Source organism: Sturnira hondurensis, unplaced genomic scaffold (genome assembly GCF_014824575.4).
Source record: "Sturnira hondurensis isolate 20B ecotype Veracruz unplaced genomic scaffold, ASM1482457v3 Scaffold0023504, whole genome shotgun sequence".
Classification (NCBI taxonomy): Eukaryota; Metazoa; Chordata; class Mammalia; order Chiroptera; family Phyllostomidae; genus Sturnira; species Sturnira hondurensis.
The window spans coordinates 508594-519103 of NW_028096135.1; the positions used below are offsets into that span (position 1 = coordinate 508594).

General features: G+C 49.4%; 1 protein-coding gene and 1 pseudogene across 1 annotated transcript; one reads left to right on the forward strand and one right to left on the reverse strand.

Annotated features, from left to right (window-relative positions):
• Window positions 1–1382: 1382 nt before the first annotated feature.
• On the forward strand, window positions 1383–2545 carry LOC118981110 (cancer/testis antigen 1-like). Its single transcript, XM_037037845.1, has 3 exons — window positions 1383–1745; window positions 2021–2149; window positions 2362–2545. Exons 1-3 carry the CDS (start codon window positions 1480–1482, stop codon window positions 2501–2503), a joined length of 537 nt encoding a protein of 178 aa, XP_036893740.1. The 5' UTR covers window positions 1383–1479; the 3' UTR covers window positions 2504–2545.
• Window positions 2546–9254: 6709 nt separating this feature from the next.
• On the reverse strand, window positions 9255–9397 carry LOC118981115 (uncharacterized; annotated as a pseudogene).
• Between the last annotated feature and the right edge of the window lie 1113 nt (window positions 9398–10510).

The following is a 10510-nucleotide window of genomic DNA, read 5'->3' on the forward strand; positions in this document are numbered from 1 at the left end:
ACCCCACCCCCACATACAGCGTCACAACCCAGTGACTAACTTGCCCCACCCTGGTGAAAACCTAGGGCTCCGCCCCTCATGTGTAACAGGCATGAACAAACCAAAATATTATGGCTGAAGAAGAACTCAAAGCCCCAGAGCCAATAAGCAGAAATAGCCAGCCTATCAGATGCACTGTTCAAAACACTGGTGATCAGGATGCTCACAGAACTGGTTGATTTTAGCCACAAATTAGAGGAACAAATGAAGGCTACACTAAGTGAAATGAAGGGAAATGCACAGGAAGCAAATAGTGATGGAAAGGAAACTGGGACTCAAATAAAGGGAGTGGACCAGAAAGAAGAAAAAAATGACCAAACAGAAAAGTATGAAGAAACAAGAAATGAAAAAAATGAGGAGAGGCTTAGGAACTTCCAGGACATTTTAAACATTCCAACATCTGAATTATAGGGGTACCAGAAGGGGAAGAGAAACAGCCACAAGTGGAAAACTTATTTGAACAAATAGTAAAGGAGAACTTCCCCAGTCTGGCAAAGGAAATAGACTTCCAGGAAATCCAGGAAGCTCAGAGAGTGCCAAAGAAGTTGCACCCAAGGAGGAACACACCAAGGCACATCATCATTACATTAGCCAAGATTAAAATGAAGGAGAGAATTCTAGAAGCAGCAAGAGATAAGGGGACAGTCCCCTACAAAGGAGTACCCATCAGACTGTCAGCTGATTTCTCAAAAGAGACCTTCCAGGCAAGAAGGGGCTGGAAAGAAGTATTCCAAGTCATGAAATCCAAAGACCTACAGCCAAGATTGCTTTATCCAGCAAAGCTTTCATTTAGAATGTAAGGACAGATAAAGTGCTTCTCAGATAAGATCAAATTCAAGGAGTTCATCATCACCAAGTCCTTATTATATGAAATGTTAAAGGGAATTATCTAAGAAAAAGAAGATAAAAAATATGAACAGTGAAAGGACAGCAAACTCACAGTTATTAACAACCACAGCTAAAATAAAAGCAAACTAAGAGGACAGCTACATCAGGAGCAGAAACATAGAATTGAAGATCACACGGAGGGTTAGCACCAAGGGAGTGGGAGGAGGAGAAGGGGGGAGAAGGTACAGAGAATAAGTAGCATAGAGGGTAGGTAGAAAATAGATAGGGGGAGAGCAAGAACATTATTGGAAATATAGAATCTAAAGAACTTGAGACATGTGGACATAAACTAAAGGGGGGAATGGTGGGGAAGGGGGTGTGCAGGGTGGAGGGGAATGAAGGGGGCAAATAGGACAACTGTAATGGCATAATCAAAATATTTTTTTAAAAAAGAAGATGGGGTTTCTGAGAGGTGGCAGCAGAGAGCGTTTGCACAGGGGCTCTGGGGAGTTTGAGTGACGCCACACAGTAAGGGGTGGAGCTTTCTGTCAGGGAGCTGTTGTCTGTTGCTAGGAAACCAAAAGTCGAAGTTGGAGCTCAGAGTTAGAAGCCATGCAGGCTGAAGACCACGGTGCAGGCGGTGGGCCTGTCCGCAATGAAGCCGAGGGCAGCGCGGGTGACCCCTACAACTCAGATGGTCCTGGAGGACCTCAGGGCCGCGCCAGCCAAGTCGAGGCAGAGTCCCGGGCCCCACCTAGCCGAGGGCTGCCGGTCGGGCAATTACTGGGAGTTTCTGGGCCTGGTGGCGATGCCTCACCATGGCCTCGTTTCCCTGCCAGGTCCACAGGCGGAAGACCAGGGGGACAACTGCTCCACTAGTATCCTACTCGTGTAGTGGCAGGTTGCCAGGGGGTCGCACCTAGGCCAGGCCACGGGACAGGGAAAGGGGGCCAGCCTGGGGGTGCAGAGTGAAGACAGGAGAAGGGAGACCAAGGTGGTTGAGGGGATGTGCCGGAGGTGGGCAGTTGAGATGGGGGTGGGGAGACGGGCTGAGGGACCAGGGAGGAGGGAATTAGGGCCGATGGGGTCTGTTGGTCTGAGGCAGAAAAGGCAAAGGCCATTTTGGATGGCGCCTTAACTGAACCTCCACCAGTAACCTCAGGGTGCCTTTCCGATCAGCCGTTCAGGCAGAGATAGCCCGCCAGTTCCTGGCCCCACGCATCCAGCTCTACCAAGGGGCAGTTACGAGGCAGTTTCTAGTGTCTGCAAATTGGCTAATAATGTGAGTTCCAAAACGGGCCAATATGGGTGGTGGAGTAGCAGGGGGCCAGGGTGGGTCTCAGGAGGGTCATGCTAGTAGTGAACTGGAAACACCCAAAATGTCAGGTGTAAGGAGGTCCTCACGGTGGACCGGGCCTGTCATCACCTGAGTGGGGAGAAAGCTAGGTACAGAGTTATGCACTTTAAGTTAATTTTTTGTTTTCCCTCTTTCAGCCGATTGACTGCTGAAGACCGAGGCCTAATCCAAAGTGCTGTCAACTTCTGTCTCCACCAGATTTGCGTCTTGATTTGGACCGTAATGAACATTTTGCACCCAGTTTTGTTCACCAAGCCCAGACCGGATAAAAGGGGCTAAAGGTAACCTGGGGTCCCTCCCTAGGTAATGCGCCTCTCGCTGGCGCATTGATTCCTGCAGTAGTTCCCCGTTTATTGTGTGGGCCTAAATATTTCCTTATATTGGCCCTTTGACACTCTCGACTCTCTTGTTTCCCTCTTAATGGAGGAGGAGTTCTTCATTGTCTCTTACACCAGAAAATAAAAAGGAAACTTACTCTTGTTTGAGTTTATTAACTCTTGTTTCAGTTAACAGGTCCCCACATTTCCCTGCCTTTGACCCTGGTGTGGAGGTGAGGTGTGGGATTCAGTCGTTTCAGTCCCACGGAGACCATTTAGGAAATGGGAAAATATGACAATGAATTATGTCATGCCACTTAGCATTAACAACTGTTAGTATCTTGGAACCTATTTTCTTTTATACTTGCATTTATATACTAAATATACAACAAGAACAGTGTATCATATTGCAAGTTCAGGATCAAATTTTTCAGGATTGTTTTCATTTAACATATGAGCTTTTCCTCTTTAAAAAAAAACCTTACATACATGTCATTGAATGCACAAAAGAAGTACAATAAGGTGATTGTTGAACATTTAGTATTTCCATTCTTGTGATTATAGATTTGATAAAATTTTTTGTTCATTTTTGTTGTGGTTCAGTTGCAACTGTCCCCATTTCCCCCCTCGTTGCTCTCCTCTACCCTGTCCAAGCCCTGCTCCAAATGACAATCCCGCCCCATTGTTCTTGTCCTTGGGTCCTTCACATGTTCCTTGACTTGACACTTCTTTCCCCCATTATCACTCTCCACCCATCCTTCTGGTTACTGTCAGTTTGTTCTTTATTTCCATGTCTCTGGTTGCTGTTCTCTGATTTGTTTTGATTAGCGTCCAAATATAGGTGACATGACATGGTCTTTGTCTTTCACTGCCTGGCTTAGTTCACTGAGCATAATGCTCTTCAGTTCCAAGCATGCTGTGGAGAAGGGTAGGAGCTCCTTCTTTCTGCTGCATAGTATTCCACTGTGTAAATGTACCAGTTGTTTGATCCACTCATTTACTGATGGGCACTTAGGCTGTTTCCAGCACTTGGCTAATGTAAACTGTGCTGCTATGAACGTTGGGGTGCACAGACTTTTGGATTGGTGTTTCAGGATTCTTAGTGTGTAATCCCAGCTGGGGAATAGCTGGATTGAAAGGCAGTTCCATTTTTAGTTTTCTGAGGACATTCCATAGTGTTTTCCACAGCGGCTGCACCAGTCTGCATCCCCACCAACAGTGCACTGTGGTTCCTGTTCCCCACAATCTTGCCTGGCCCTTGCTGCTTGTTGATTTGTTGATGGTGGCCATTCTGACTGGTGTGAATTGGGATCTCATTGTGGTTTGAATTTACATCACTCTGTTGGCTAGTGATGCTGAGCATCGTTTCATGTGTCTCTGGGCCCTCTGTATGTCCTCCTTGGAGAAGGGTCTATTCAGGCCATTTGTGGATTTTTGTAATTAATTTGTTGGTCTTCCTAGTGTGGAGTCATGTAGTTCTTTATACATTTTTGAGATCAGGCCCTTGTCGAGGTGTCATTGGCTAATATGTTTTCCCGTATGGTTGGTTGCCTTTTCCTTTTGCTGATGTTTACTTTTGCCGCGCAGAAGCCTTCTATTTTCATCAAGTCCCATTTGTTTACTCTTTCCTTTATGTCCCTTTGCTCTAGAGGACACCTCAGTGAAAACGTTGCTGCATGGGATATCTGGAATTTTCGTGCCTACGTTCTCCTCTAGGGCTTTTAGGTGCCACCACTTATATTTAAGTCTTTTGTCTCTTTGGAGTATATTGTGGTGTATGGTCAGTGTCTCTTTATGGCACCAGCCCCAGTGGGTCAGGGGCTACCCCTTATGACTTGATTTGACCTTAATTACCTTCTAAAAGTCTCTCTGTCCACATATAGTCACATTAGGATTTCAACATCTGGCCTGGGGTGGGGGAGGGGAACAATTCGGCCCATAGATAACCCAAACAAAATATTCGCAGTCTTTTAAGTCATTGCTCACCTTGTAACCAAATCACATATCAACATGGTTTCACTTTCTTTTGACGTCTAATGACTTAATAGCAATTAATAGGACATTTGGACAGTGTCATCTCCATCCACCGATACACTTTGTCTATTTTTTAGTNGACCTCCCCTCCCAGCCTGAGACAAAGCCAAGCCTGTTAAGAGGTGCTGCAGTTGAAAAGAAACTCACGTGGAACAGCAGCTCAGTTGTATTTGCTGCAGCGACCAACACTGAAGCACCGAACCAAACGAGTGGACCGCAAGTGCCCCAGGGCCAGTGCAGGCGAAAGATTAGGGCCCCATAGGAAAGTGGCGCCTACTGCAGGAATCCCCGCTGTGGGAAGGGTCCACTGCCTGGGACTGGATACAAGGTTGGGCCTCAGCCCCCTCTTCCTAGCCCGGGCTTAGCGGGAAAGAGGGGGCCCAACGCGCTGCACGGTTCGCATCACCGGGGAAAGCTGGTCAAGAGAGTTGACGATGGAAATTCAGAGGGCTTCAACACATGAATTTGAGGTGTGGGGGGCACACAGGCATTCAACCCAAGACACCAGTGAACTAATGCATATGGTCACCCCGCTTACCAGGTAAACTTAAGATGAGGTACATGTGAAGCCTGCTGGTGTCAAGTCCTCTTACCTGAGGACTGGTTATGGACACCTTGAGAACGTGTATGTAATGAGTTACAGCTGCTTGGCTGTGCAAGGGGGTTAGATTGCTTTCTGTCTTTGGAATCTCTTAGCAGACTGCCTGTGACGCACGTCGTGTTCTGGTGCAATGGTTACTCAACAATAAAACTAGTTTTCTTCTACTTTTATGGAGACATTTTCTGGGTGGGCAGCAGACTGTGCTCCAGTTTTTCGTTTCTTAGCTACTGAAAGAACCTGAAAAGAGCCCTGGTGGGGAGTGAGGCCAGGGGAGCGGGCAAACAGGTATCACCAGTGCACATCCATTTCAAAGAGGGTCAAATAAGGTTTCAAGATGTAAAAGGATCTGGGAGTACGGGGAGCCACTGGAAAGCCAGGACTGGGTTTCTTACCTACCCTCTTTCCTCTTCTACTTTTCTGGCATTTGTCCATCCCTGCATCTTTCATTAGTCACGTGCATGTTCCCCGGAGCCATCGGGAGGAAAGGCACCATCCCAGCCTCCTCACGGCTTCACGTGGCAGTGCTGAGGTTGGTATGATACCACGGCTAAGACAGTGGGTGCTCACAGCAAACACACCTAGATTCAAATCAGGCCTCTGCCACTCCCTAGCCCAGTGACCTTGAGAAAGTTACTTAGCTTCTCCGACCCGCAATTCTTCACCTGTGAAAGGTGCGTTAGTGCTTAGCTCACTGCGTCATTCTTGTGAGAACGACACGTAATGATGTAGGCAAAGTACGTATCAGAGTGCCTGCACACAGATGATTCTCTTTTTAATTATATTTCCCCAAGACTACACTATGCTGTCCCCTCCCCCTGCCCCAGACACTTGAGCAGTTGTCCCAGCACTTTTCTCCTCTGATCTGAAACAAGGACAGTAAAGCGAGAAATTCGTATTCTAGTCTTTCTGGTTTCTTTGCTCTTTGCTCTGCTCATGCAAACTGAGTGTTTTTAATTTTTTCATGTTTAATTGAATGTGTTATTAGTATTACTATCATTGCAGCAGGAAACACATACAGCAGTGACAGGAATGTGGGGAAAGCAGCATTCTTCTGGGGTGGGCACATTTTCCGGAGAGCAGTTTTGTGTTACAGATAGATGTCCCTCTTGGAGCTGACCTTAAGAAAACAACCAATCATGCAGAGACTTGTATACAAAGATTCCAGTCAAACATTACGTATGCTAGGGGGAAATGAGAACCATTTTAAGTGTTGAACAAGGACATTATAGTGCATCTTCTATGCACCCATTCAGGAAGATGTCTTCAAAGAATTTTTAGACAGAGGTGAGGCCCAGATACTGAATCAGGACATTTCAGGGGAGAAGAAGCAACTCATGTTAACCTTATAAGCCTTACTTGTCTACACGGCTATTACACATTTAACGTAGACATACAACCCTATAAAAGTATTCCAAAATGCTGACAGCTGTTAATACTGAATGACAAGAGGCAAGTAATTTTCATTTTCTTTCATTTCCTAAGTCGTCTCCAATGGCCTGTACCACTTGAATATTGGAACCCCAGAACCTCTCCCCTCCAACCCAAGGACAAAGGCAAGAAAATGTGGGTGCTGAAAAGAAACTCAGGCACAAAACATTAGCTCAGTTTTATTATCTGCAGGAGGAAACATCTCAGGCACCCATCCAAAGAAGAGGGCCAGAGGGCCCAAGAGCCACTACCAGCAAACAATTAGCCCCGCTCCCCCAATAAAGGCGCAACTACTGCAGAAATCAGGGGCCTTAGGGGAAGGATGTACCACCTAGGGGGAAACAATCTTGTAGCTTCAATCTTCTCTTTTGGGCTCAAAGTTAGCAAAAACCGGGGGCGCAGTGTGCTGCATGACCTGCACCACCATGAGGAGCCGGATGAGCAAGGAGACAGTGGAAGTTCGCAGGAGCTCAGGGTCTTCAGCAGCTAACCGGCTAGGAGTGAGGGGAAAAGAAAATGACTTCAGAGGCTCTGACTCCTGGCCTTCCTCACTACAACCCTCCACCACCCCCAGTGTCAATTAGACCTACTCCTTCATTAGGGAGGACCTCAGGCTGGGACAGACCTGGTGCCCCCCTCCTCCGCCCTCCTTAGTTAGACCAACCCTCTGTTGTCCCCACATCTTCAATGGAGCGACCCTCAACCAGACATTGGCTGGTCTCTTGCTGCTACTCTGACCCACGCCCTTCAAGTACTTACATAAATAGCTCCCTGCCAGTCACTGAGAGCTCCCAAAGAACCGCAATGGGGTAGAGTTCAGCGCCTGCTATGAGGAACCTGAGGGCCACCTCAGCATCCTCGTCAGACAGGAAGGGCACCGTGAGGGTGCTGGCGGAGTTAAGGTAAAGCACCACCTACAGGGGCTTTCTGATTCAGGCCCCCCTACCTGTCAGAGGGTGGTCTTCTGCCAGGTTGTCCTTCACCCTCAGGTTACCCAAGAGGCTCCAGGATGACCCTTAAAGGAACTCTGCACCACAGTCATCCTCAGGCCACCCTGACATGTCCCCAGGCCACCACAGCTGCTCCCCCCAGCGACCATGGGTCCCCATAATCCCCTTCCATCCCACCAGAAGTCCACCCTGCTCCCACGAGGACCTGAAGCCTCTCCTGCCCATCCTCCTGCATCCCCCCACCTCCTGCCCACCCCTCTCCCTTTACCTCCATGGCGGAAGGGTGGGGGGTTCTCAAAAAGGATACAACTCCTGCATCTGGCTTTCCAGGTCTCTGTTCAAGTCAGAGGCCTCTCCAGCTGGCCCTGAGCCCGGTGATGCTCCGTCCACCTGAGGATCTTCCCCGGCTGCAGCGCCTTCGGCTCCAGTGCTGTCCCCGTCCCCAGGGCCCATGGGGTCCCCTGGGCCACTGGATGATCCCGCATCTCCCACCATGCTTTCCGATCCTTCTTCGTTGTCGCAGCCCGGGGCCTGCATGACCTTGCGCTGCCCACCACAGACTAAAACACACAGGTTTCTCTCACCGCTGAGCAGCAAGACCCTCCCACAAAACCCCGCCCACCCTTCTCACCAGAGGTGGAGCCTGTGCACACACAACTCATTGGAGGCTTCCAGGCAGGGGAATGGTTCCACCAAGCCGCACTTACCACACAGTCTGTCCAGCTGGGGTCGCTGAGGAGGGCCAGTTGCATTGCCCTGGCCAGGGATGCACCAGGTGCCGTCGCAAAGCCCCACCCCTCTGTGCCTGAGGCCCCACAGGCCACACCCATCCTGGAAGAGAGAGATTGCTATGAGAGGCCCCAGGGTGCTGAGTGCCAGAGCAAGTCCAGAGGAAGGGGAGAAGAAAGATGGGGTGAACGTGGCGGGGGGAACAGGGTCAAGACGTGGCCAACGCAGCCTTGCAGGGCCACCATGGCTAAGACTTGGAGAGGTGTGCCAGCGGGAAAGAGATGGTCCGTGTCCCAGTGGACCCTCCGTGTGTCTATCATCAGTAAACAGCAAGCGGCCGGTGGCAGGCTGGGGGAAAATGGGTCTTATTAAAAACTTTCTGACAGCCTCAGACTTTTGGGATTCTGAGAATAATTAGGGTTTCTGAAAAACGTACCAATGAGCTCCTGTCCCACAAGCAGCCAGTTCCCTCGGGCCAACCAAGAATCTCACTTCCCAGGAGCAAGGGTTCTGAAAGTGCCCAAGTGCCCACAGAGACACTCCCAAGAGATTAACTAGACCTTTCCACCCCCGCGGCCTTGACAGCAGCTCCCAAACCATGCTGCTGCAGGCAGGCAGTAAGGGCTACGGCCTGACTCCCACAACACCCTCCCAACCTCCCCCACATAAAACCAAAGATGGTACAAAAACTTCAGGGGAAGCATATGACTTCCAAGAAAAGGGTTCTCCCCGAAATTGGGAGATCAGTAGTGGGGAGGGTCTTCGTGGCAGGGCCTCATCCCACTGTGCAGGCCCTGCCTCCGTGGCCTCATCTAAGCCCCGTTACCTCCCAAAAGCCCCATTTCCAAACACTATTTGCCTGGGGTCAGGGCTTCCATGTATTCCAATTATGCAGCAGAGAAGACTTGAACGTTCAGTGCATAGCAGGGTGCTCCTCACTGACTCCATCTGTGTTTACGTGAATACTTTTGTTATGTGCCCCAGGCATGAACCAGCTCTGGCCAGCAACAGGCAACAAGCCAGGATGATCTAAGGACGGTACAACTACTCTGCCCCTGACTGATATAAGAGCAGCACCACCAATCAGGTGTGTCCTCGCCCATTGCCAGAGGGTACTGGGATATTTTTAACAGGGAGCCAAGGATTGACCTGAGCAACCTTTGAAACAATGTCTTTACCCACTGACAATCCATGCTAGCTGTTCCGATAGATATGACAGAGGAGAACCAAGGTCTCAAAGACATTCCCGGCTGAGGCACAGGACAGAGACAGTAAACTAAGATTTTGTGATCAAAAATTCTTTAAAGGAACTCAAATCCAAATGATAGGGGACTCAAGAGTTAGAAAATTTCAGTGTAAGGTAAAAAGTTATAAGCCTAGCAAGTAATGTGTATGTTAAAGCTTTTGTTTGAGAAACTACAGATAATGCCCATTCTGGCTCCTGGGAAAACAGCCAACCTCCTGGGGCACTGGCTACAGATTATAGCCTGGGGACAAGCAAAGGCATGCAGGCCATTGTGTTCCAGGGAGAGACAGACGACCACTACCCCTGGGAACAGCTAACTGCCCAGGACCGGAATGTTGCAGCTTCTTTCACCTAATCTTCCCTGGACCTCAAAGCCCTCACTGCACCTTGTTTATTCCCCGTTATAAAACGTCTGGCCTAGAACGAGAAGGGAAGATGGACTGTCAGGGTATGAACCCAGCTTCTTCTCAGATGGCCAGCCATCTCAATCAAGCACCCACAAAGATTCAATCGGTGTCATTGCTTATTTGGTTTGGTAGTGACAGGCAGCCCAAAGACCAGTGTCATTTCCAGTTACAAAAATGCCCTCATTCAGCTATTGGAATCGAAGGAGATACAGAGGTGAAAGCCTCTAGAGACTGTCATCCTGCTTTCTCAACTTCTCCTCAGAGTGCCCCCTTCCCCTCCTTTTGCTCCCTGCCTGGAGGACAGCGCTTCCCCAGCTGGCCTCACCCATGATGTTGACTGCTCTCGCTCCTGTGCCAGGCCCCACCCATCACACCTCACCCCAAGAGGTGACCCAGGCCACGTCCAGGCCTCTCTCTGCTACTCCTGGACCACCCTTCTGCCTGCTGCTCTGGTCGCTGCCCTTACCCAGCTCTGCTCTGTGCCTCAGAGGCTGCCCCACGTGGACGGCACCACTCAGGAAGCTCCCTTGTTCAGGCTGCCAGTTGGGCTCAGCCAGTGGAGGCCACTGGCAAG

What these genes read in the sequence shown, in the direction of transcription:
- LOC118981110 (XM_037037845.1), top strand. Translation starts at nt 1,480, where the DNA reads ATGCAGGCTGAAGACCACGGTGCAGGCGGTGGGCCTGTCCGCAATGAA. An exon ending in GGGGGACAACTGCTCCACTA is followed by an intron (nt 1,746 to 2,020) that starts GTATCCTACTCG and finishes AACCTCCACCAG; the next exon opens with TAACCTCAGGGTGCCTTTCC. An exon ending in TCTGCAAATTGGCTAATAAT is followed by an intron (nt 2,150 to 2,361) that starts GTGAGTTCCAAA and finishes TCCCTCTTTCAG; the next exon opens with CCGATTGACTGCTGAAGACC.